At 37.1% G+C, this 27,284-nt stretch overlaps 1 protein-coding gene across 2 annotated transcripts; it reads left to right on the top strand.

The window, feature by feature from the left end:
- Positions 1-4,364: 4,364 nt before the first annotated feature.
- Positions 4,365-27,181, top strand: LOC106133862 (SET and MYND domain-containing protein 4). 2 transcript variants are annotated; one of them, XM_060953667.1, is made up of 13 exons: positions 4,365-4,438; positions 7,467-7,670; positions 8,739-8,910; positions 10,264-10,446; positions 15,168-15,314; positions 16,118-16,197; positions 16,833-16,954; positions 17,832-17,968; positions 18,369-18,803; positions 19,236-19,419; positions 19,829-20,047; positions 23,777-23,921; positions 26,097-27,181. In XM_060953667.1, the coding sequence occupies exons 2-13, from the start codon at positions 7,473-7,475 to the stop codon at positions 26,289-26,291; spliced, it is 2,217 nt and encodes a 738-aa protein (XP_060809650.1). In that variant the 5' UTR covers positions 4,365-4,438; positions 7,467-7,472; the 3' UTR covers positions 26,292-27,181. The 2 variants fall into 2 exon arrangements, with proteins under 2 accessions (XP_060809650.1, XP_060809651.1); XM_060953668.1 differs by lacking the exon at positions 4,365-4,438 and adding an exon at positions 4,446-4,572.
- Positions 27,182-27,284: the final 103 nt, after the last annotated feature.

Here is a 27,284-nt window from a genome sequence, read left to right as displayed (position 1 = left end):
TTCCCCCGTTTTTTTCACATATTCCATTATTTCTTTGCTTCTACTAGTTGCAGCGTGTTATACTCGTATAGCCTAAAGCCTTCCTCGATAAATGGTTTATTCAATACAAAAATAATTTTTAGATTGGAACCAGTAGTTCCTGAGATAAGCGCGTTCAAACATACAAAGTCTTCAGCTTTAAAATATTAGTATAGATATATTATTCGGTTACGTTTCAAATCAAATGTTGTCGGTATCTTTACTTAACGCACCTTTAGTTTTGCCAAAAGTTTCATTTGTAACTTGTTTTCGCCCGCACCACGTATGTCTTTTCACATACGAGTAGATACTCCACTGTTGTATATATGTGTGAATAAGTATCATGATGGTCGATTTAGTATTTAAACTGTGAAACAAACAAACTTACTTTCACATTTAAAGAATGCAATGCCGCTTACCGGTGAGATTTGATTCAATAGATTCTTTAGGTAAGAGAGAATATGATTTTTTTTTAACGCGAAAAAGGAGCAGCGTCTCGCGTGCATATATCAGTCGTTTCAAGACTATAGGCTCTGTTTACCCCGCAAGGGATGTAGACGTGATTATATGTATGTATGTATGTCGCGCGTTCCATGCAGCGGCGGCTGATACTCAAACGGAAGGTGCATTTTAATATTCTGCAAACAATGTCGCGCGGGAAAAACTGAAATTGAATTTTATACTACTTGTAAGTAACGCACAGCTGTTACAAATTGGATTTGTTCTAGCTTTATTCCGGTAGGTAAACTTGGATCATAGTTATTACCTCAGTTCAATGGGTTCTGAACAGGTCGCATGACCAGTCTTGCTGCAATCTCCGTCAATGGTTACACGTACACACACAATCACGTCTATATCCCTTGCGGGGTTGACAGAGCCAACGGTCTTAAAGACTGATAAGATTGATATTCAAATAGTGTCAAATTTATAAGCCTATCCCTTAGTCGCCATCTACGACATCCACGAAGAAGATGAAAAAGAACTCCGAGTCTCGCTACTCGGAAGAAGAGAGATTTCCAATATTCCAGTTAAGTTTTCGTTCCGTGTGGTTCCCGGCACCAATACAAAAAAGAATCGGACCACTCCATCTCTTTCAAACTTAGGCTTACAAATAACTTACTTACGATTAGGATAGGCTTACAACCTTGGGATTCTTTTTTAGGCGACGGGCTAGCAACCTGTCACTATTTGAATCTCAATTCTATCATTAACCCGAATAGCTGAACGTGGCCATTCAGTCTTTTCAAGACTGTTGGCTCTGTCTACCCCGCAAGGGATATAGACGTGACCATTATATATGTATGCAGTTAAGTTTTCCAACTTAACAAATCAGATAGACGCCTATTTTTGTAAAGGTCGAAAGATTTTCTGCGCAGTGATCCGTGAAAGTGATATCAAGAAAGGGTTTTTTTAGTGAAACCTTTAGTGAAGTGATACAATGTCTCTGTTGAAACTTATTTTTGCTTTTTATTTATACATTTTTTCGGTTCGATCACCGTTTCTTTTTCCCGGTAATTAATTTAAACTTAAGCCACCATTACTTCTAGTAGATGTCTTTAAAATAACTTAGTCTTAGAAAGAGTGTAACTGATGTTACAATGATGATCTAAGTAAGGAATCCATGGTAACAGGGCCACAAAGGTCAGACGGGAGTGACTTACTTACTCACCCGGTTTGTATCATGTTTGACCCAGAATTGTTGGGAAGAATTCAACCTGGAGAAAGGTCAGTAATATATGTGTTATAATAACTGTGAATTCAAATAATACACAGTTATACACAATTATAAAACACATAATAATGCTTAGTAAAACTATCAGATTTATTAAACATCTAGTCTAACGTACGTATACGTACTAAATACATATATAAAGATTCTATTCCATTAGATATGCATTTGTTAATATAAATTGACGTTATTTTTTCCTCGAGCGAAATATATAACAAATTCCTAATGACGCCTACTCAAAATGTACGAGCAACCATTTGCTTTCACTTTACATGTTGCTAATTTAATAAGTAAGGGTCTCATTAATTACTCAGCAGAAATAAGTTGGAAACCAAATGGAGTCCTCTGTGTTTCATCGCTACGTGCTTTGATTCAGTGGAACTATTTTTATTTTGTTTTATGGATTAGTTAGATTTTTTATTTATGTATTTTTAACAAAAGGTAAGTAGGGTACCTAATACCCACTCAAAATTTAATATTAACCTTCTTTATTTGAATCATTGTAGATCGTAGAAAATACTGACCAGTTATTATTAAATATTTTTTTTGTGAAAATTAAAAATCAGATGTAACTTAAAATAGTAATGTGTTCCGATCTCGAAGTTTACGCATGTAGAGAATATTTAGTGCAGAAAATTTATTACAGTTTTGTTCTTTATGTCGTTTCACATTTATTTTTATTCAATTATTTCTAAGTAATTATAACCCAGTTAGTACATTAGCATTAACAAATAGGAAGATACATATCTATGTTTCCGTAGTCCCAGTTACCTCTCCTCATTTTCTTATCATCGGTAAAATCTGATTGAAGTCCTATGGCTTGCAATTATTCGAACTTCAAGCCAATACTTTAATAAATAATAGCTGATATCATCGTCTAATTTATTTATTACAACAATTCTAATTTATTACAACAATTTAGTGACACCTACAAAAGAATACAGTTTTTTCGCAAATCTCACGGAGGCTGTAGTTTTTACCGGGATGAATCTCCAGACAAAACGCTAAATCTCAAGAAGATTAGTTCAGTAGAAAGCCTATTAAGAGACAACAAACAAATATATACTTTTTATTTATCTACTTATTATATAGCTTTCTATCAAACTCTAAAGATTGGTTCTAAACTCGACATGGAACGCGGAATTTCAAATCCTTCAAAAGAAGAAATTCAGATGCTTTTAACTTTTATATACTTACGACTTCTTTACGAAAGGCAAAGTTAACAAGCTTTCTTTTATTAAGACGTAATTACTAGATGCGTTTTTAATAATAAGGTAAACAAAGGTCAAGAATATCATAAAGTGACGAGCTTGCATGAAGACAATATGAATGTGGATGAAGCGAAAGAGGTATGCAGGGATCGTGGAAAATGGTGAGATGTCAGTAGCTTCTACCTACCCCTCCAGGGAAGGGGTATGATTTTATGAGGGTAAAATTATGGAACAACACAATGGGACTAACTGGGATAGGCGGGAAAATAACAATTACTAGACTCCGAAATTTCGTACACCTAAACAAATACAGAGAAATGAGATTGAACGGAGGACGCTCCACTTAACTCCACTGACAAGAGTTAGCTCTTAAATTTAAAAAGAAAAAACGATTGTGTGACAAACAAGTATGTGTAAGGTCCTTCTTCGTAAAGTGCTTATTCTCTCTACAGAGAAACACGGCGACCGAATGTGACTATAATTTATGGGTCAGTTAGTCAGGATTTTACACGAAGCTACTCCCGATTCATGAAGAACATTGAATAAACTAATTGCTCCTGGGATTTTTAGCCCAGCTTTTCCCTGGCTTTAGTCCCGGTTGCATCCTCACCCTGTAGAGGACACAAAACTATTAGAAATATCTTTTTCTAGATTTAATAAGGTCTAATTTGAATATAACATTTTCAACATCGACTTATACAAATACTAAGTCTGTATGTACTTAATTAAAAATTGGAGCACTTAAAATTACAAAAGCTACAGTTTCAAAAAACCTTATTAGTAGTAAGTAAATTAAACCAATGACAAAAGTCTGTTATTCGTTATGTTCACAGCTTAAACCAATTAAAACTTTGTTGGTTTTATTCTGAAAGTCAGAGAGAAATCTGAATTAAAGTGCTCATTATTCAGATTAAGTCATTACATGAAAAATATCTTGAATAGTAGAAATGGAACAGTCTTAAAGGCTACTAAAGGATATGCTCATAAATTTTTCTTTTGGCGATCAGCTAGTAACTGGTGTCTATGACTATTTGAATCTCAATCCTAGCTTAACGTTGCATCTGTCTACCCCGCATGGGATATAGACGTGATTATATGTATGAAGTAGAATTAATATTTCTGGAAAAGAGGAGTGATTTTATCTTTATAATTTGTGAGATTTAGTTCCACTTAAAATTTTCAGAAAGTAACATTAGTAAGTACTTAACATAACACTTGCAGGTATAATATCTGTGTAAAGTTTCATTACATTCGATGTATGGACCCTTTACGTAGTTTTCTTTTTTTTTATTTGAAACTTTACCTAACCACACGACATTGTAATTAGTAAGCTAACGTACAAAGTAATATATTTCGAGCGCCACAGAGGGCACCACTCCCGTACACAAATAACTTCTAAAATAGATCACATCTTTAAAGATCGATGCGATAAATATAGCAAGCCAAAGCTGTTCCAGGCCGCAGTAGGAAGCATACTGAGGTATTTATAATAGTTCATTATACAATTCACAATTAAATAAATACCTAATTAACTAAGCGAATATTCAAGTCATGATTTAGACAGAATTTGTTCCACGCGTGCATTTAAAAGTGATTTTTGTGCGATTAAGTGAGGTTAGTTTTGTAAAGAACCTTTACTGGTAACTATCATATATGTTATTAATATAGTTATTCTTGATTAAATAAGTTTTCTCACTATGTTGACATGTCAACCCAAATCATCTATGCTTACCTATAAAATTACGTTTTGACTTTTATTTATATTTGAGACTGTCTCTGTAGCGCAACGGTAGTACACTTTTCTGTGACACAGAAGGTCCCAGGTTCGAATCCCGGCCAGGGTATGATGAGAAACGAAGTTTTTCTTATTGACCTGCTCTTAGTTATTTATCTTCATAAGTTTTTATGATAAATAACACTTAGTATCGTTCTGTTAGTATCTCGTTACCCTAGTTTCTAACTTACTTCGAGGCTAACCCAATCTGTGTAGTAAAAATTATATACGTACATATAATCACGTCTATATCCCTTGCGGGGTAGACAGAGCCAACAGTCTGGAAAAGACTGAATGGCCACGTTCAGCTATTTGGCTTAATGATAGAATTGAGATTCGAATAGTGACAGGTTGCTCGCCTATCGCCTAAAAAAGGATCCCAAGTTTGTGAGCCTATCCCTCAGCCGCCTTTTACGACATCCATGGGTAAGAAATGGAGTGGTTCTATTCTTTTTTGTATTGATGCCGGGAACCACACGGCCGATATTATTCACAAGCGTCCTTTTCCACTTTTCCGGGAAAACTACGAGTTAAACTTATTCTTTACTTTGACAGAATAAAATAACTAGTATTCAATTAATATTACGAACTAACTTAATTTAACTTTGTGACCACGTTTCTTTGTTTTGTTAGAGTTGGCAAGTCGCAATTCTGTTCCACTGACCACTTTTAATAATTAATTAATGTTCGTAACAGGAATGTTTTGATACCACGCGTGCCTGGTAATAGTTTCTTGATCATCAAATTGAAATAATATAATATATAATCTTGTTACTTTTAGTATCCACGGATATTTCAGTAAATTGTATCTTAGTGTGCCTTAGGCCACATAGGAAACATCATCATGTGTATATCCCTTGCGGGGTAGACAGAGCCAGCAGTCTTGAAAAAATTGAAATGTATATAGCGACAGGTTGCTAGCCCGTCGCTTAAAAGAAGAATCCTAAGTTCATAAGTCTATCCCTTAGTCGCCTATTATGACATCCATGGGAAAGAGATGAAGTGGTCCTTTTTGAGGTGTCTGTATAGTGCATTTATGATCATCTCACTAATAATGATTGAAATTATTTTTATGTCAGTCCCTTAGTGTTCTCTTTTATATAATCCCTTAGTTTGTTTGTTTGTTTGAACTCGCTAGTCTTAGGAACTACTGGTTCGAATTAAAAAAAAATCTTTCTACGTTGCTGTTTCTGCTTTGGGCTATATAACATCACGCTGCAACTATAAGGAGCAAAAAAATAATGAAAAATGAGAAAAAAAAAATGAGGAAAATTATTCATCCTTGAGGGCTTCAATGATGCCCATAATAACTATTCCACGCGGACGAAGTTGCGGGCACAGCTAGTACATACATAAAATCACGCCTCTTTCTCTGAGGGGTAGGCAGAGGCAACACCTTTCCAGTCGCCACAATCCCTGCTTACATCTTTCGCTTTATCTAAGTTCGTATAAAAAAAGGTAAAATTGTTTATTTAGTTCAAAATACAACAAATACTAACATCGTTTATTCGGTATGAGTCTACAAAAAAAATTGCATTATTTTCATACCGTAAACGAGAAGGAAAACAACTAACCAATCTATGATGGATGGACAGACGGGGAGATGAATGGATAGGCGGCCATTAAAGTGATCCAGATATTTCTTCTTTTTATTTTCCAAAAAAAATGTGTAAAGTTATATTTATTACGTATAATAATTGTGACGCATAAAAATATTAAATTATATTCTTAAAGTCAGCTTTTAATGATTTCTACGCATACTAACGGTATTTAATCCACACTTTTTTGCTGGTACTCACAAAATTCGGCACAGATATAATATATAAGATCGGATTGAAATAAGCTACTTTTTTTCTGGAAATTCCCACAAAAGCGAAGCACCGCGCAATATCTTATATATAATATTATAATAAAAAATAGAATATAAAAATTATGCAGATTTTACTCTGTTCCAAATTATTTTTACTAATCATGTAGTTACCTAAGTCACATTAATCTTCTATAATTTGTATAATAACACTAAGACGCAGACGAAGCCGCGGGCAACAACAGCCCCAAATTAATAAGCAACACCGACTCTAAGAAAATTAATTGTGTTTGTTTTTTGTCCGCCATTTTGATTGAGTGTATAATTACTCATTAATTTTCATAAGTTTCGTAACCTTGAAATTTAATGGTGTACCTACTTAAATTTATTTTTAAAGTAATCAATAAATCACAGTAGCTACTAATATGTAATTACAAACATACATAAAATGCCTCAATGCCGGCGTGGTAGGGTAATTACATAATCATAGAAATATCTAATGAACTTGGTAGGCCCGAAACTGCCGAGCTTGCATGAGAGTTTTGTTCCAAAAAACATACGTGCCAAACACCTTCCTCAAAATACGCGTAGCAGAAAACGGCTGTAAGTTGTCAGTCAATTGATTTGTAGCGGGAGCGATGATTCGGCTCGACCGCCACCAAAGGGAAGATCTTCCGTCAGGCTAGGTGTTATGCCTGGGGAACCGCGCGACAGACGATGTTGTGTCGGAGGTTGTATATATAGCTCCAATCCGTGAAATCTCTGAAATCGCGATTTGGGTTCTTCGCTGCTATTGGTTGAGCGCGTCAATTTCTTCGCGATGATAGACAGTTGTTGTGTGATTGGAGATTGTGACGAGTGGCGTAGAGATGTCGCCACAGATTGATTTGTGAACCAATTTTAAAGCTTTTTCTTTAAAAATCCAAGGTCGCCATGTCGAAGGTCTACGAGGAGGTGGACCCTGGGTTCGCAGTGAAGTGCAGTGACGTCACACTGTGCTCGAACACCAAGGGTTTCTTCAAGGAGCTGGTGGAAGAGCTGGTATCCCTAGCTGATAAGGATGACTGGTTGCAGACCTTCGAAAAAATACCGGAGGCTAAGAAAGTTGCAGCTGTTTTGGAGAAAAAAGAGGTATGATCTTTAACTCGATTCTAATACGAAGTTATAGTGACCTGTGCCGTGTGGTTAGAGACACTATCTTTAACTTAGATGTCGTAAAAGGCGGCTGCCAATTCTAAGAAATACTGGGAACCATACGGCACAATTAGGACTTTATCGTAATATTCCACAGAAGCATTATTTGTTTATTATTATGAAATGTAAGATACCTTTAAATTTATGTATAATTTTCAAGAAAATTGGTTTAGTATATACTTAATCAATTTTCAAGAGAAGCGAACGAAATTATACAAACTCACTTTCGCATTTCAATAAATTAGTAAGACTTAACTAGACTTTCGCACGGTGTTTCACTCTATATTTATACTCTATATAAAATCACGACTATTTACCGGTGGCGTAGGCAGAGACTACATCTGTCCATTTGCCACAATACCATCACCACCATATCCGAGACTATTATCTCTGTCTATTCCGTAAGGCATAAAGACGTGATTTCATGTACCTATGTATTCTTGCATAAAATTATATCATTAAGCCAAATAGCTGAACGTGGCCATTCAGTCTTTTCACGACTGTTGGCTCTGTCTACCCCGCAAGGGATATAAACGTGACCATATGTATGTATGCTTGCATGGAAAGAGTTATGAATTCAGATGAAGCGAAAGAAGTATGCAGAGATCGTGTCAAGTGTAAAGATGTAGTCTCTGCCTACCCCTCCGAAAGAGAGGCGAGATTTTATGTATTTCAACAGGGACGAACCTATAACTTATTTAAATATAGACAGACGTCTTCACTGTCTGAGTCACTATACATTAGGTCTCTAAGGAAACCTATAATGGCTAATGTAACCTATTTGTGTCCTAAATTATACCTTCATACAAAATAATTAGGCCACGCTCCGATATTCATAACAAAGATATTTTCCTTTCAACTATTGAATGGTTGCCTGCGTGATATAATAATTGGGATAAATCTCCTTTTCTGATGTATTTCGTACTTTCTCATACCTACAATAATGGTACTACAAACAAAAAAAAATTTACCAAAAAAAAAATATATTAACTTATCACATTTTAGGTAATGGATGCTCTTGTAGAAGTTCTTTCTAGAATCCAGCCTTTACATCGAGGGAAGGACCTCAAGATCTCTCAGGAACGCCTTAAGGCTGCAAAGGCTGCCTTAGAGAGCGACGACCTGAATAAGGCCCTAGCCTTAGCCACTCAGGCTATCTTCAAAGCACCTCCTGCAGGTTAGACCTCAGTTATAAACAGACGAATTAAAGCATTGGTAGAGTGGTTAAGGCGTAAGATTTGAAAACCTACCTTACTAGTTTTAGGTTCAAATACCTAAACCTTTTTCAGGAAACTCTTTGAACAGAATATACTCTTTCGGGTCGAAGCGAGAAGGTTTAAATGGGTGACGCGCAGAAAGACATCAGTTTAAATCCCACCTCGACCATGTACCAATGAATATTTTCGAAGTTATGTATACCTATTGCCGTGTGGTTTCCGGCACCAATACAAAAAAGAATAGGACCACTCCATTTCTTTCCCATGGATGTCGTAAAAGGCGACTAAGTGATAGGCTTACAAACGTGGGCTTCTTTTTTAGGCGATGGGCTAGCAACCTGTCACTATTTGAATCTCAATTCTATCATTAAGCCAAATAGCTGAACGTGGCCATTCAGTCTTTTCAAGACTGTTGGCTCTGTCTACCCCGCAAGGGACATAGACGTGACCATGTGTATGTATGTTATGTATATTTTATTAGTTTGAGTATTAACGGATGCTCTGACGGCGAGGGAAAACATCGTAAGGAAACCTGCACATTCAGGCATCTTAATCTGTAATCAAGATCGGTTGCAGAACAGACTGAAGCAGATATTATGTGTTAAAACATGACTTACCCAATCCAAGATCCAATAAAGGTCAAAGGCGCGCCCCTAGCTCCTCTTCAGGGCACGTGACCTGGATTGCCGTCAGGGGGAAGAACTACCTATGAAAATGAATTATACAAGAAAGTAAAAAGGGATGATTAAATTATTGAAATGTGTATATTATGTGTACCAATAAAAAAAAAGAATAGGATCACCCCATATCGTTCCCGTGGATGTCGTAAACGGCGACTAAGGGATAGGCTTTTAAACTTGGGATTCCTATTTTTAGGCGACGGGCTAGCAACCTGTCACTATATGAATCTCAATTCTATCATGAAGCCAAACTGCTGAACGAGACCCATGAGTCTTTTCAAGACTGCGGGCTCTGTCTGCGCCGCAAGGGATTTTGACGTGATTATATTTATGCATACATACATACATACATATGGTCACGTCTATATCCCTTGTGGGGTAGACAGAGCCAAAAGTCTTGAAAAGACTGATAGGCCACGCACGCTCAGCTATTTTGCTTAATGATAGAATTGAGATTCAAATAGTGACAGGTTGCTAGCCCATCGCCTAAAAAAAGAATCCCAAGTTTGTAAGCCTATCCCTTAGTCGCCTTTTACGACATCCATGGGAAAGAGATGGAGTGGTCCTATTATTTTTTGTACTGGTGCCGGGAACCACACGGCTTGATTTATGAATGTTTAATATTTTTCTTAGGTATCGACGACTCTATCGATGGAGGGGCTATTCTGGCACTGGCTTTATGGCTTCGCTCGGAAATACTGCTCAAGATGGACCGCCCTCATGCTGCTTTGGAAGACCTGAAGATGGCGCTGAAGGAACGGCTCCCAGCCAAGATGAGGCCGCCTTATTACTGGAGAATGGGACACTGTTACAAAGGTATTATAATTTACATAGCCCTTGTCTGTAACGACAGCAGTTAAGGAATAAGGGGTGAATAATGTACTAAAAGGACACTAAAGAAAATTTGTAGGGAGTCAAGAAAAGAAGAAGAAGAAGATAACTTGGTAGAACCATGGGTGGTGGTGTGTTAGCCTATCCCTGTGTACAAATAGCAAATTCCACGGGTTGTATCTTGGGACTCATTCATTCGTTCAAATGATCATGTCTATATACCTTATCTACCTTTTATCGTTAAGCCAAACAGCTGAACGTGACCTTTAAGTTTTTTGATGACTGTTAGCTTTATCTATCCCGTATGGGATATAAACGTGATTGTATGTTAAGTTATAAACATCCAAGCACCAGGCCAATCAGAAAAAGTTCGTTCCTCATCATGCCCTGGCCGGGATTCGGACCCGGGACCTCCGGTGTCACAGACAAGCGTACTACCACTGCGCCACAGATGCACGTTCAAATGATGGTACATATGTCGTATCTTTCACGTAACGTTCACAATTCCATTATGTTTCGGACACTATTAAAGTCATGTTGTTAGGCGTGAATGCGGGGACTCCACGTGCCTTTTGTGGAACTTGTAATTGGCTGTATCTGAATATGAATCCGGAATGTCTGTGAGGTGGTCTTTAAAGATGCTTGATATTTTGCTTGTACCTAGCAGAATGCAGTGTAGTTCTAGCAAAATGCAGTGTAGTTCTAGCAAAATGCCGTGTAGTTCTAGCAAAATGCCGTGTAGTTCAAGCAAAATGCCGTGTTGTTCTAGCAAAATGCCGTGTAGTTCTAGCAAAATGCCGTGCAGTTCTAGCAAAAGTCTAGTCGTAATAGGCGACTAAATGAAAAATCCTGCCTTTAGTCGCCTTTTACGACATCCATGGGACAAAGATGGTCCTATTTTTTTTTATATTGGTGCCAGAAACCACACGGATAAATTAATTTATACATAAGTGGCCACGTCGTACTATATATCCTACAGTCGCTACAGAATTTATTGCAAGTTACTTGTAATTGGATTGAATTTTTATCAAACTAGAGGTCGCCCGCGACTTCTTACGGGTGGAATCCAATCCCGCGGGAACTCCGGGATAAAAAGTAGCCTACCTATATGTTATTCTTGATCTTCGGCTACATACATACCAAATTTCATCGTAATTGGTATACAGTAGTTTTTACGTGAAAGTGTAACAAACATCCATACTGATATCCTGACATACTCACAAACTTTTTTAATATTAGTAGGACTAGTTGCAATTGCATCCATATAAATTTACATGAATATTGCATCCGTAGTTTGTTTAGATTTAGTTTGATGTTAGTACCTTTCTCGCGCTGATGGAGTCAAGCAGGAAAATTCGTATTACATACTCGTTCATACATACATATGATCACGTCTATATCCCTTGTGGAGTAGACAGAGCCAACAGTCTTGAAAAGACTGATAGGCCACGTTCAGCTATTTGGCTTTAAGATAGCATTGAGATTCAAATAGTGACAGGTTGCTAGCTCATCGCCTAAAAGAATCCCAAGTTTGTAAGCCTATCCCTTAGTCAATGGCTTTTACATGTGAGATATTGTGTTTTCTATGGACGGATTTATAAACTCCCTGAAATTCATTTCTTTTATGAGATATCAAACTAATCTTTACCATTGTTACCTCTTAACCTAACAGAAGACAGAATTTCTCACGTCTCGAAGCGAAGAAGCAAAGAATTACAATGTGTAGTACATTACATAATATACAAAGTACCCGGACCTATTTCGAAAACCACAAAAAGTACTTAGGTACTATGTTTTTTTAGTAAAAGAAAGAAAAGACTTTTTATACTAACCGTTGAGAATCCACAAATGTTAGGTCAATATTGAAAAACGATCAATAAATAAACCCATTACTACAGCATAGGTATAAAAATTTTATACCTATGCTGTAGTAATGGGTTTATTTAATGTTCTGATTTTTCTACAATAAACTTACTTATATGTGTAATTGACTTTATTAATGAGGGAAGCATCGAGTTCCCTTTGAAGACTGTTAAATAATTAGATTAATTGAATCCAGAGCCGTTCCAGGAACCACCCAGGGCTGGACTCAGGGTACAAATTAGATGTTGTAAGTAATTCAATTCCATATAATGAGTTCTTTCGCTGACGGAGTATTTTTTAATTATACTTACTTAGCATGCAATTAGTGAGATTTTAAAAGCTTTTTTAAAAATAAATTCAGTTTAACGTGTGGTTCCCGGCACCAATACAAAAAAGAATAGGACCACTCCATCTCTTTCCCATGGATGTCGTAAAAGGCGACTAAGGGATGGGCTTACAAACTTGGTATTTTTTTTTAGGCGATGGGCTAGCAACTTTTCACTATTTGAATCTCAATTCTATCATTAAGCCAAATAGCTGAACGTGGTCATTCAGTCTTTTCAAGACTGTTGGCTCTGTCTACCCCGCAAGGGATATAGACGTGACCATATGTATGTATGTATGTTAATCATGATCAGGTCAAGATTGAAAATTGTGATTAATCTTTATCTCTGCTATCATAATTCTTCTAGTTTATTCCCGGACAATCGATGTCCCCAGTCAAAGTCAGTATAAACATATTTTTTATAATCTCACACGTCATTTCGCCTGAATATGCCACAATGGATTTCTGAAGCATCCTGTACACGAGGAAACTAAACACGCCATATGTAGGAAACATCTCGCACACATTTAATTTCCGACCGCCGCGGTTCAAACTAGTGTACGCGATCAATGTAATTTTGCAAAATACCACCCCATTTTCCAGCAAATTGGCGTATGGGAAACAGCCGTCGTAGATAATGTACAGCGCTTGTGGATTTCGTTTGGTGCAAATTATTTTGTACATACATACATATGGTCACGTCTATATCCCATGCGGGGTAGACAGAGTCTTGAAAAGGCTGAATGGTCACGTTCAGCTATTTGGCTTAATGATAGAATTGAGATTCAACTAGTGACAGGTTGCTAGCCCATCGCCTAAAAAAGAATCCCAAGTTTGTAAGCCTATCCCCTATCCCTTATTTTGTACTTGTACATATAAAGTACCAAATACAAATTGGATATGAGCGCGTTATCTATACTAATATTATAAAGCTGAACAGTTAGTTTGTTTGTTTGAACACGCTTATCTCAGAAACTACTGGTTCGAATTGAAAATTTCTTATAAGCATTTTGGATGTTACATCTGTGAGCTTATAAGATTTATTGAATTAAGAAATACCAAACAATATACACACACACATGAGAATAATAAATATGTACGAATATAAGGCACAAAGGACGTCCTGGTAAAGGGTCAGGTCAAAAGTACCCGAAACCGCCGAGCTTGCATGAAGAGAGTTATGAATGTGGATGAAGCGAAGGAAGTATGACGAGAGATCGTGGCAAGTGGAAAGAGGTAGTCTCTGCCTACCCCTCCGGGAAAGAGGCGTGATTTTATGTATGTATGTATAAGACACTATAAACATTTCTACATAAATGCTATTCTAAAGAAAACTTTTCCAAGTAATTTCCATTTCCAACTCCATAATAACTAGCTACACGATCAATATGATCGTTCAAATTTGTATTCCTATTTTTAGCCTCTATATTCCCTTAATTGGCATGCTCCGGGAAGCCTTTTCTCATTCGATGGTTGTCATATCAACCATTTGTGGGACCCTAAAAACCCGTTTAATACCCCCCTCACATGCTAAAGTTCTCAAAGAATACATTTTTGCTATAATATTCTAATGATACTGCGGGGACGCGGATACAACATTGTGATTAAATTTGTTAAGATTGAATTCATAACATAATAATAATCTAATTGATGCCTACCCCTCCGGGAAAGAGGTGTGATTTTATGTATGTATGTATGTATGTAATTGATGTCGTGACTTTTACGGAGAAAACAATAACTTTTATAGTCTCTACATACATACACGTCTATATCCCTTGCGGGGTAGACAGAGCCAACAGTCTTGCAAAGACTGATAGGCCACGTTCAGCTATTTGGCTATCTTATAGCCTCTACAGATTCCAAAAATCCGTTTTATCAGTGAACTGTCACGGCGAACGAAGTCGCGGACCACTGCTAGTTATAATAGGTATAATAGGTTATTGTTATTAAATGAGGTGGCGGAATTGGTAGATTTGTTCACGTGTTCTAGAATAGAAGCGAATCCACAAGAGTTACTCACACTGTGCGATCTGTTATGGTGCTGTGGGCTGTGGTTAAATGAACCCAGTTGCCTACCGTCTGCTGTTCCATATCAGATCACATTTCGATCCTACCTATACTTATATTATAAAGCTGAAGAGTTTGTTTGTTTGAACGCGCTAATCTCAGGAACTACTGGCTCGAATTGAAAAATTCTTTTTGCGTTGAATAAACCATTTATCGAGGAAGGCTTTAGGCTATATAACATCACGCTGCAACTATAAGGAGCAAAGGAATAATGGAAAATGTGAAAGAAAACCCTAATATGATGCCCAAAATAACTATTTCACGCGGACGAAGTCGCGGGCACAGCTAGTATTTTATAATTAGGTACATTGTTTTTATTTTGTTTCTTTTATCATTATTATTTTATGTGAATCATTGTTAGTATACTTATCGCATTAGTGTAGGTAATACTGTTAGGATAAGTATAAAGTGTGTGAATAAATAAATAAATATGACATTTTTCCTAATTCAGGTATTGGAGAACCGTCAAGAGCCAAGGTTTCTTATGAATTGGCTGCGAGGCTTCTGGGCAGTGATGAGGAGGCTAGATCTAGGCTCACAAGAGATATTGAAAGTCTAGACTACTCGGTGCAGCCTAGGCATCCACCGGATAAACCTGGTAAGGAGTCTTAAATACATAATTCATATTTCAATATAACTATAGTTCCGTTTTCATTTATTTATTTAATGGATACATTGTACGATAACTGTAACATTAATATTTCTTTTAATATTTGATTTGTTTCCGGCAATTCAAAATAGGATGGATGTCGTAAAGGCGACTAAGGGAAAGGCTTATGAACATGGGATTCTTCTAATGGGCTAGTAACCTGTCACTGTCTGAACCTCAAACAGCTGAACAAGGCCCGCCAGTCTATTAGAGATTTTGGGCCCTATCTACCCCGTAAGGGATAAAGATGACTATATTATGTATGTATTCTCTCGTCCATATTCTATTAAAAGTTTGGATATTTGTGTAGTCGACGTTGTTGAAGAAAATGCTGCAGTGCAGTTTGTTACCGCTTCTTCTGCACTGACGCGTTGGAAGCGGCAGTAAACTTAGTTTTAAGTAATTTATTTGACGTCAACCAATGTTGTGAATCCAAAAGATTTGACAATTATTAGGCGATATGAAGTATTCTATAATAATGAATAAAAATTTTGAATTTCAGTTTGAATACATATGTTTGTATAAATTATTTATTAATTTTGTTGTATCATTTGATTATTCGTTTTGATTTTCAATTCTTATATGTATTTATCAATAAGTTCTCAGCAAATAATATTTTAAACTGTTGAGATATTTTCCATTCCTCTTCCTCTTTAGACATTTTCGACCAGGTGTTTCTTCTATCTCTTTCAGACTTGAGCAGTCACCATCCACTTTTATTGTTTATTTATATTAACCCAAACAATTTCCAGCTGTATCGGTGACAGGTGGGGCTAAACCACAAACCCCAGCTTTGTCGAAGCTGCTCAAAATTGCTGAAGAAGAGAGTAAGGTAAGACTACTCTTGTGCGCTGTGGTAATATACTAGGTATCTAAATCTGGTCTTGAAATCGATACATACATCTAATCACGTCTATATCCCTTGCGGGGTAGACAGAGCCAACAGTCTTGAAAAGACTGATGGGTCACGTTCAGCTGTTTGGCTTGATGATAAAATTGAGATTCAAAAGTCTTCAAATCGATGCATACATACATACATCTAATCACGTCTATATCCCTTGCGGGGTAGACAGAGCCAACAGTCTTGAAAAGACTGATGGGTCACGTTCAGCTGTTTGGCTTGATGATAAAACGCCTACAAGAGAAATTCTAAGTTTATAAAGGCGACAAAGGGATAGGCTTATAAATTTAAGATTCATCTCTTCTGTCTACCCCGCAAGGGATATAGACGTGATTATATGTATGTATGCATCGACTTCAAGACTATTTGCATCTCAATTGCACCATTTATCCACACAGCTGGACGTGACCGTACAATCTTTAAGACTGTTGTCTCTGCTTACCCCGCAAGGGATAAAGACGTGATCATATGTGTATATGATAGTTATATATAAAATGCCCGTTTAACGTCCCTGACCATATTAAAGGTGGAATCTAAACCATCTAACAGGTGCATTGTCTTCTTAGGGTCGGTATGCAGTTGCCAATGCGCCGATAAGAACGGGCGATGTACTTCTGGTAGACGGACCGTATGCAGCCTGCCTGCTCTCAGATTTCTACGGCACCCATTGCCAACATTGCTTCATAAGGTCAGTCTGAATCTTGTTCTACAGTTTATTTTTTAATAAAATTTAATTTCTTCTCATAATTACATCTAAACATTGACAAGAATTTAATATTGTTAATATTTACGAAGGTATAAAGTCGAATTAAAGACAATTAAAATAAATTATTCTAGTAAAACATTAAGTCTTCATTACTTCTATTTCTGATGAATTTGGCATTATCACAACTAGCTTCTTTAGTAATTGATTTTTTGTTTTTTTACATACAGTCATAATAAAAAAAGTCTGATCTATACTAATATTATAAAGCTGAAGAGTTTGTTTGTTCCAACATGTTAATCTCAAAACTACTGGTTCGAATTGAAAAATTATTTTTGCGTTGAATAGACCATTTATCGAGCTACCTCGAGCTTTCGCTTTAGGCTATAGAACATCACGCTGCAACTATAAGGAGCAAAGAAATAATGGAAATTGTGAAAAAGAAAACGGGGAAAATTATTCATCCTTGAAGCCCTTCAATGATGCCCAAAATAACTATTCCACGCGGACGAAGTCGCGGGCACAGCTAGTGTCTGATAAAAATACCATGTAGTTCTTTCTACAACATTTTACAAAAATAACTAATTTTGAACAACTACGCAAGCTGTCGTTGCGTTAAGACATGCCCCTTGTTTGATATTTTAGAGTTAACCGACATATAGGATGTTTAAAAAGACATCGGTAATCTATTAAATATATTATTCTTTTTTAGGCGATGGGCTAGCAACCTGCCACTAGTTGAATCTCAATTCTATCGTTAAGACAAATAGCTGAACGTGGCCATTCAGTCTTTTCAAGACTGTTGGCTCTGTCTACTCCGCAAGGGATATAGACGTGACTATATGTATTATTTGCACTCCAGGATAGAGGATTGCACAGAAACGGCACCAGTTTGGTGTCCAAAGTGCTCGGGCGTAGTGTTCTGTGGTGTGCAATGTCGTGACTCCGCACTGTCAAGTTACCACCCCTACGAGTGTCAGTTCCTGGACCTGTTCATTGGTAATTGCTTTCTTCAGTAAAATTATTATCTACATTTGCATCATATTTCAACTCCTTGATTTAACTAATAATTATAGATCATAGTAATCAAGTTCAATGTTATTATTTGTGGAATTTATAATTGTAAAGAAATTCATAATTTTGAATTCAGGAATTATATTGCAAAAGAAAAAATTTGTATCTTTATAAAATAATTTAAAAAAAAACTAAGACTACAATTAAACCTAATCTAAGAAAATTAAATAATAATTTATGCTTAATCTGAAAATATATGGTGCTATAGTGGCATTAATTAATATATTTTTTGTAATAAGACTTACGGAGATGACATCGTCTAGTTATACCAAAAAAACATAAACTAAATATTTGAATGACTATTGTGAGAGTTCTTGTGTTTCAGGATCTGGCATGTCAGTGCTGAGTTTTATAGCTCTGAGAATGGTCACACAAGCAGGTCTCGAAACTTCAATGACGATACATTCAAAATATTTATTTGGTGAATCGAAAACTGTAGAGGGAACTGTCCTCAATGATATAGAAGGTGTAGCCAAGAAGTTTAAGATGAAGAGTAGAAAAGAAAGACTAAATAGATCTAGGAAAGGCTTAAAAAGCTTAACGGAAAAGGCTAAGGAAGACGTTGATTCAAAAGAAGATAAAATGAATGTAGAAGAAAAAATTGAATTAAAAGCTGCACAAATATATTCATTGTGCACCCACTCCGAACAGAGGAAAGGTGATGATTACTTGAAAAGAATAATAATGGCGTTGTTTTTGACCGAGTGTCTGAAAAAGGCTGACTTTTTTAAGAAGTGCGAAACTGAAAACAGAACAAAAGGCGAGTAAATAATTGTTCTTTTATAACGACCTAAAAAGTCATTCCAGAAACCGGCCAGGTTTTTACCCGAATTCTCTTTATTTAAAACTTTTTAAGCCATATTTTTTATTAATGTTTAATTTTTTGCTTCCATTGCTTGCTTCATAGAAATAAAGCATTGTAAACTATTCCTTGAATAGAAACAGTTACAATAATTTTTGACCAATAAAGTTTGTTTTGTCCTTTAATTTGGCCGAAATCGGACTTGTACCCTTTTTCACCAGAGGCACAGACATAACATTGTGTAAATGTGGCCTTAATCGGTACTTTAATCGGTCTACAATTTGTGATAACAACTTATACATTATTTGATACTGAGCACTTTGAGCCTAGTTCATCGTGGGAGATTCGTGCTTGCAAGTTTATTTAAATTTGTTTTATTTATCATTTCAGCCGAGACCTCAATCTGTGAGTTGATCGTCCGCAATCTTCAATTGCTACAATTCAACGCCCATGAGATTTATGAGACCGTTCGTGGGAACCACCCATTCTCTGGGTCCAAGCCGGTGTACATTGCTGTGGGGATTTATCCTACGGGAGCTCTATTCAATCACGAGTGCTATCCTGCCGTTGCAAGGTATTTAGTAAGTTATAAATACATACAAACGATAGCGAAGCGGTCTACAAATAAAAAACAAACAATGACTCTAGAATAGTCATAAAGTCTGCATGACTATATTCAGCTGTATGGCTCAATGATAGGATTGAGATTAAATTGTGACAGGTTGCTAGACCGCTTAAAATAATCCCAAGTTAATTAGCCTTTTTCATGTATGAAAATTACAAGGGAAGAGAAATCGGGTAACACACTACGTTCATTATTCGCTACCAGGCATCATGTGAAGATAACCACTACTTTTTCCACTTAAGGTCCTATGTCCCCTAGCTGGGGCAGAGGGCATCCACAGTGCGTCGCCATCCCGCTCGGTCTTGAGCTTCGCGTTTTATTTCGCTAAGATAACCAGTGAATACAATTCCAATTCCAGATATTTCGAAGGTCGCAACATAGTACTCCGTGCGACACGACCCTTAGCAGCAGGGGAGGTGGTCTCCGAGAACTACGGTCCACATTTCATGATGCGAGGGGTGCAGGAACGGCAACGTGTCCTGGCTTCAAGATACTGGTTTCGATGTGAATGTGCCGCTTGTCGGGAAGACTGGCCTACTTTAAAGCAGATGACGAGTGATACGCCACCTTATTTGAGGTATATCTTTTCGACCTATGAGATTCCCAATTTTTTTAAAGGTGCTGGTAGGATTTTTATATGTTATAAACACCTTTGACTACAGTCAACCAAAAAACCTTCATAAATTATTTTATATGATACGAGGGATGAAGAAGCTGCAACGTGTGGTGGCTTCTAGATACTGGTTCCGATGTGAATAGAATAGAATAGAGCGGCGGAATAAACTACACTGCAGCATTTCCATCGGACGTCAATGTACAAATATCTATAGATCTCTTAAATCTATATCATGGACGAATGCACATTGTCTACATTAAATAACATGAATGAATGTAGAACTAACGTATTAGGAAGTCTGTAATGTAAACTTTGAAGCAGATAGCGAGTGTCACGCCGCTTTATTTCCCTCCATAGCAAGTGGACAGGTTCACATCTGGACAGATTTTCGACTGGACCGATTCTCAGGTGTCCACCTGAGAATTAGCAACTAGACAGCACATTTTAGACTTACAGTCCTCAACATAACGATAAATTTAACATTACACAATTTGTGTTTAGAAGTTACGTTGGATAGTCTTGCCAGGCTTACTGATTGACCTTCTTGCGGCAGGAGGGCTGCAGAACTATCAAAATCACCAGCTTGTGTTGGTCTGTGTGCTTTGAACTGGTATCCCGTCAGAGAGTATGCATTAAGCATAATCCCCTCCACCCTAGGGAAACAAAGCAACTAGTAAATTGGTCTAGTGAATACACTGATGCAAAGCTAGCTCGTGAATAAGTGGCAAGCATATTTCCATTTCGCCATAAACGGTTACAATTAATAAATATAATTACTATTTTAGGACATTTACCAAGAAATTAATAAAACTTAATTAAAGCAGTTAAATACGATAGCGTCGTTAACATTAACAGATAACATTAAAAATAACGTTGTTTTATAAAAAAAAAATACTTCGTAAATTTGATATTGCTATTATTACCAAAGTTTTGTTATTAATAACTTTATTAAGGGTTCGCCATAAAAATATACGCCTATTCCACGTTATTTTTAAACTTTCTGCTGTAAGTTTAAAATATCGTGGAAATAACGGCGAAATAAGGTTAATATCGTTATCGTTATGGTAATATTTTAATCTAGCACTAGACACGCCCAGCCTTATTTTAGCCTACCCTCCTTTTTTTTAAGCGACATTTACATATTTGGTGAACATCTGGCTTGTAATCTTGTTACTCTTGGTCCTACCTACCTCGCATGCATGAAAATATGATAGTAAGTGTGTGTATTTATAAGTTTTGTGGAAGAAAATTGTAAATATTGGGATTCTTTGTTTAGGGGATGGGCTAAGAATATGTCACTCTATCAAATCAGTTTAATATCACTGGTCAACACTGGTTTTGCCACACGAACTTTGATAGCTAATTTTGTTTTATCAGTCTACCCTCATTATTAAATCACAGCTGTGATATGTCTATTAGCCTCATATTTGTTGTGATACGGTAATACTCATAACTAGTACTACGGCAGTAAATTAACAAAAACGCTTACAAGTAAATCCTTATAAAAATATTTGTTGTTGAATTTGAACCCTTTTTTGTGATTTATTAACCCTGTGAATATGTCGAGAAAGTGTAATAATGATCCTAACTCTTTTTGTTATGTCTGCGGAGAACTAACATTCAAAAAACAACGACGAAATTTTACGAATCTTGTGTTGGAGTGTTATCAACAATGTTTTGGTTTTTCTGTCGCCCATCAAGACAAATCCTGGGCCCCTCATGTCTGTTGCATAACGTGTGTGAAAAATTTAACTGACTGGAAGAAAGGTGCACGACCTATGCCGTTTGCTGTACCCATGATATGGACTGAACAGCGAGATCACGTTTCAGATTGCTATTTTTGTCTCACAGACATAAAAGGTATAAATTACAAGAAAAAAACCACAGTTATTTACCCTAACTTATCTTCGGCTATAAGACCAGTCTCTCATTGTAAAAAATTGCCAGAACTAATACCAGTTGCAACTACTTCTGTTGAGAACAATTCACAACCGTCCACTTCAAGTGAATGTGTTGACGGGGATGATGACTTTGAGTTAAAAGGAATTGTAAACGAGCCACATTTGATAACTCAAGGAGACCTAAATGATTTGGTTCGGGATTTAAATTTGTCAAAAAAGCAGTCAGAACTATTAGGATCACGTCTAAAAGAATGGAATTTGCTACATCATAATACAAAAGTTAGCTATTTTCGAAACCGTGATCAACACTTCAGAACGTATTTTTCTCAGGATGGAGATTTGGTGTTTTGCAATAACGTAAATGAGATTATGAAAATGTTGGACATAAATTTTGATCTCTCTCAGTGGCGTTTATTCATTGATTCTTCGAAAGCAAGTCTAAAAGCAGTGTTATTGCATAATGGAAATAAGTTTCCGTCTGTACCTCTGGCCCATGCTGCAAATATGAAAGAAACTTATGAAAATATGAAACTTTTACTTGAAAAAATAAATTACAGTACATATTCCTTCAAAATCTGCGGTGATCTTAAAGTTGTTGCACTATTACTTGGACTTCAGCTGGGTTATACAAAGTTTTGCTGCTTTTTATGTGAATGGGATAGCCGAGACAGAACTAATCACTATATAAAAAAAACATGGCCTACGCGTGCATCGTTAATTCCTGGGCAAAAAAACGTAAAGTATTTACCCCTTGTACAGCCAAATAATGTGCTTCTACCACCATTGCATATCAAATTAGGATTAATAAAAAATTTTGTGAAGGCAATGGATCGCAATGGGAGTGGATTTTTGTATCTAAAAGAAAAATTCCCTAAAATAAGTGATGCAAAGATAAAAGAGGGTATTTTTGTTGGCCCTCAAATTAGGGAGTTAATAAAAGATTCAAGATTTGAAGAAAAATTAAGCGATTTAGAAACATCTGCATGGAAGGCTTTTAAAAATGTTGTTGCAAATTTTTTGGGTAACCACAAGAGTGACAGCTACAGAGAGTTGGTTAGCGAGCTATTATTGTCATATCAAGCATTGGGTTGCAACATGTCACTTAAGATCCATTTCTTAGACTCGCACCTGGATTTTTTTCCTGACAATTTAGGGGCTGTCAGCGACGAGCACGGTGAGAGGTTCCATCAGGACATTTCTAATATGGAAAAGCGGTACCAGGGCAAATGGAGCCCAAATATGTTAGCAGATTACTGCTGGACAATTAAAAGGGACCAACCAGAAGCTAAATATTCAAGAAAATCTTAGATTATTAAGTCATTTATAAAAAAAAATAACTTTTGATTTACGAGATCTGTGTTTTTCCTTAATATTTTAAATTACTCAATAGAATAAAATCCTTGTCTAGCAAATTTTTTTAAATGTTTATTTTTTCTTACAATCACCAATTAAAGTAAAAATTATCAAAAAAATCCGTGTGGCACGACAAAGTTAAAATTTTGTTGACCAGTGTATTTAGTGTTTTAGTTTAATATTTCTCAGTAATTGTGGCTCAAAAGTTTCTGTTTTTTACCCTCACATGTTGCTGAGACTTTCTTTTTTTTTGAGGAATGTAGAATTAAAATAGGTACCAGTTATAATTTCCAATATCTTTATTTATTATTTTTATGGACTGGGTTTTTTGTCAACTATAGACGTCGTTGGCGTACGGAGCTCGCAAGTGCTGGTCTAATAGGTGACTATGGCTTCAAAAAGGTTAAACCAACCAGCTACATGCGACTTTTTGCAGGTGCGACAATGCGGACTGTTCGTACAAATTCCGAGCCAACGCGCCATCTTTGTCAAACAGATGTCCCAAATGTTCGACGGCAATCGAGAGAGAAATCGTCAAGAGCAACCTGGAGGCAGTTCAGAAATGTATCGACTTGTACCAGGTCAGTTAATAATATATTTAAGTAGGTAACGCGTTCACTAACAATGTTGTGTATGTTGAAGCTCTCATTTTCTGTCGCATTGTCACGATCACTTTTTTATTTTTGCAAACTTTTCGTTACTGTCAGTAATTTACTGCTGCATGCTACTTATCAAGGTCGGAATTACTATGAAAAAAATACTTTCTACAGAACGCAAGCTCAACAGCAGTAGCTCCATAGAGGGATCTCCATAATTGTTATAGTCCTAGCCGTTCCGGGTCCAATAGATATTTATAAGATGTCATTGTTAGAGTTATATACTCAAAATGGAGAAATAAACCATCCACGCGGAGACCGTCATCCGCGCGGACGGAGTCGCGGGCGGAAGCTAGTCTTAGTAATAAAGTGGATTATGTCAAGTATTTATAAAAGTTTCTTCCAAATTATTAGGCGTAGAAACATGCACCATGCACCACATTATGCATCCACGTAGGACCACTAAACAGTTTGTGTGTCTTAAAAATTTAAGAGCTGTAATCGACAATGTTAACACACAATTCTCCAGACAAGATACAGCTCTTGAACTTATAAAGTTCAAAACAAAATCGCCAAAGTTGAAAGTCCAGATCAAGATCTGCCCCTTCCTCTATATGTCTGATGCACTGCAACTTAGGCTGGTCAGAGTCGCGTTCAGTCCACGCCGGCAACATAAATGTTACAATTACACTAAATTGTTACCTCGTTTCATAGCAACGCAACTCTAACGCACCGGTAAACGCAATTCAAACGCACCGGTAAACGCAACTCAAACGCGCCGGTAAACGCAACTCAAACGAACCGGTAAACGCAATTCAAACGCACCGGTAAACGCAACTCAAACGCACCGGTAAACGCAACTCAAACGCGCCGGTAAACGCAACTCAAACGAACCGGTAAACGCAATTCAAACGCACCGGTAAACGCAACTCAAACGCGCCGGTAAACGCAACTCAAACGAACCGGTAAACGTAATTCAAACGCACCGGTAAACGCAACTCAAACGCGCCGGTAAACGCAACTCAAACGAACCGGTAAACGCAATTCAAACGCACCGGTAAACGCAACTCAAACGCACCGGTAAACGCAACTCAAACGCGCCGGTAAACGCAACTCAAACGCGCCGGTAAACGCAACTCAAACGCGCCGGTAAACGCAACTCAAACGAACCGGTAAACGCAATTCAAACGCACCGGTAAACGCAACTCAAACGCGCCGGTAAACGCAACTCAAACGAACCGGTAAACGCAATTCAAACGCACCGGTAAACGCAACTCAAACGCGCCGGTAAACGCAACTCAAACGAACCGGTAAACGCAATTCAAACGCACCGGTAAACGCAACTCAAACGCGCCGGTAAACGCAACTCAAACGAACCGGTAAACGCAATTCAAACGCACCGGTAAACGCAACTCAAACGCACCGGTAAACGCAACTCAAACGCGCCGGTAAACGCAACTCAAACGCGCCGGTAAACGCAACTCAAACGCGCCGGTAAACGCAACTCAAACGCGCCGGTAAACGCAACTCAAACGCGCCGGTAAAGCAACTGTTCTTTGCATCAAGCGCGCGGTTTATGACGCGCTGTTTACTAGCGTCTTGCCGGTGTCATTTTGAAATCAGCCTCTGAGTACTTTAGATTAGTATTACTACAAGTAGCAATGAAATGGTTGGGACCATTAGTCTTAATTCTGTTCTCTCTTCTAATGACTTTAATAATTGTAATTCAAGAGTACATATATCGTTTCTTTTCCTTTTTTAATCTGTTCTTTCTCCACATGACTTTAATAATTGTAATTCAAGAGTACATATATCGTTTCTTTTCATTTTTAAATCTGTTCTTTCTCCTCATGACTTTAATAATTGTAATTCAAGAGTACATATATCGTTCTATTCCTTTTTAAATCTGTTCTTTCTCCTCATGACTTTAATAATTGTAATTCAAGAGTACCTATATCGTTTCTTTTCCTTTTTTAATCTGTTCTTTCTCCTCATGACTTTAACAATTGTAATTCAAGAGTACCTATATCGTTTCTTTTCATTTTTAAATCTGTTCTTTCTCCTCATGACTTTAATAATTTATAATTCAAGAGTACCTACATCGTTTCTATTACTTTTTTAAATCTGCGTTTCTTCTTCACATCACGCTATGTCTTCCAGGAAGGTGCACGTCTCATGGACGAAGGGCGGACCGAAGAAGCCACAGAGTCAATGTGCAACGGCATCGACCTGTTCCACGAAGTAGCTCGCCCTCCCCATCGCGACACCCACCTAGCACAGGAATCCTTGAGAGCTTGCTTTGCGACTGCTGGGAATGTGCACATAGTGAAGAACACAGATGACGCAACAGCATAACTAAGCACTTTCAATCATATACATAGGTAGCCAAGCATACATATGGTCACGTCTATATCCCTTGCGGGGTAGACAGAGCCGACAGTCTTGAAAAGACTGAATGGCCACGTTCAGCTATTTGGCTTGATGATAGAATTGAGAATTAAAATAGTGACAGGTTGCTAGCCCATCGCCTAAAAAGAATACCAAGTTTGTAAGCCTATCCCTTAGTCGCCTTTAACGAAATCCATGGGAAAAAGATGGGAGTGGTCCTATTCTATTTAGTATTGGTGCCAGGAACCACACGGCACAACTTGGCAGCCAAGCAACTTGGGAAATACTCTACGCTTTTCCAACTATTGCACTATCAATTATTGCAGGGATGCAATGGTTTTTTGAATTGAAATTGCGTGCGGTCGCGGTTCAGGCGAACTCGCAATCGGTCAAGTGTCTTAAAAAGCATGTTGTACTCTGCCGCAACGCCCCAAGCGTCAAAATCGCAAACAGCTATCAATTGATCTTTTCCACGAAGTAGCTCGACCACATCGAGACCCTCATCGAATTTCCCAATTATTTTCAGTACACTAGGATATTCATCCTCTCGTCTGCTTCGGAATGCGTTAGTTTATGTGCATTGTGCATATATAAGAAGCACATAATGAGGCAACAGCATTAGTAGCATTAGGAAAATCGAACAAATTTTACCATACTGTCTATCTTTAGTTAAATACATGTCATCTTTAGTTTTATACTTGCAATTATCGCTTGAAATCTCCACATCACTGCTATAGATGTTTTAAGATGATATGATATTATGTTCCACTGTCTTATCTACGGAAAGAGATGGAGTGGTCCTACTAGTGTCGTGTTTGTAACTTTATAGTCTAAGCTAAAATCATACGGTATGCATTATTTCCTATTATATACATATATATACATAGATTGTTTTGTTTGTACATGTATGTATGTCTGTTGTTGTTGTTTGTTTAAATAAAACTTTTATACTGTTACTAA

Source organism: Amyelois transitella, chromosome Z (genome assembly GCF_032362555.1).
Source record: "Amyelois transitella isolate CPQ chromosome Z, ilAmyTran1.1, whole genome shotgun sequence".
NCBI lineage: Eukaryota > Metazoa > Arthropoda > Insecta > Lepidoptera > Pyralidae > Amyelois > Amyelois transitella.
Note: the sequence above shows the minus strand (reverse complement) of the source record. Positions and strands in the feature narration are given on the sequence as shown.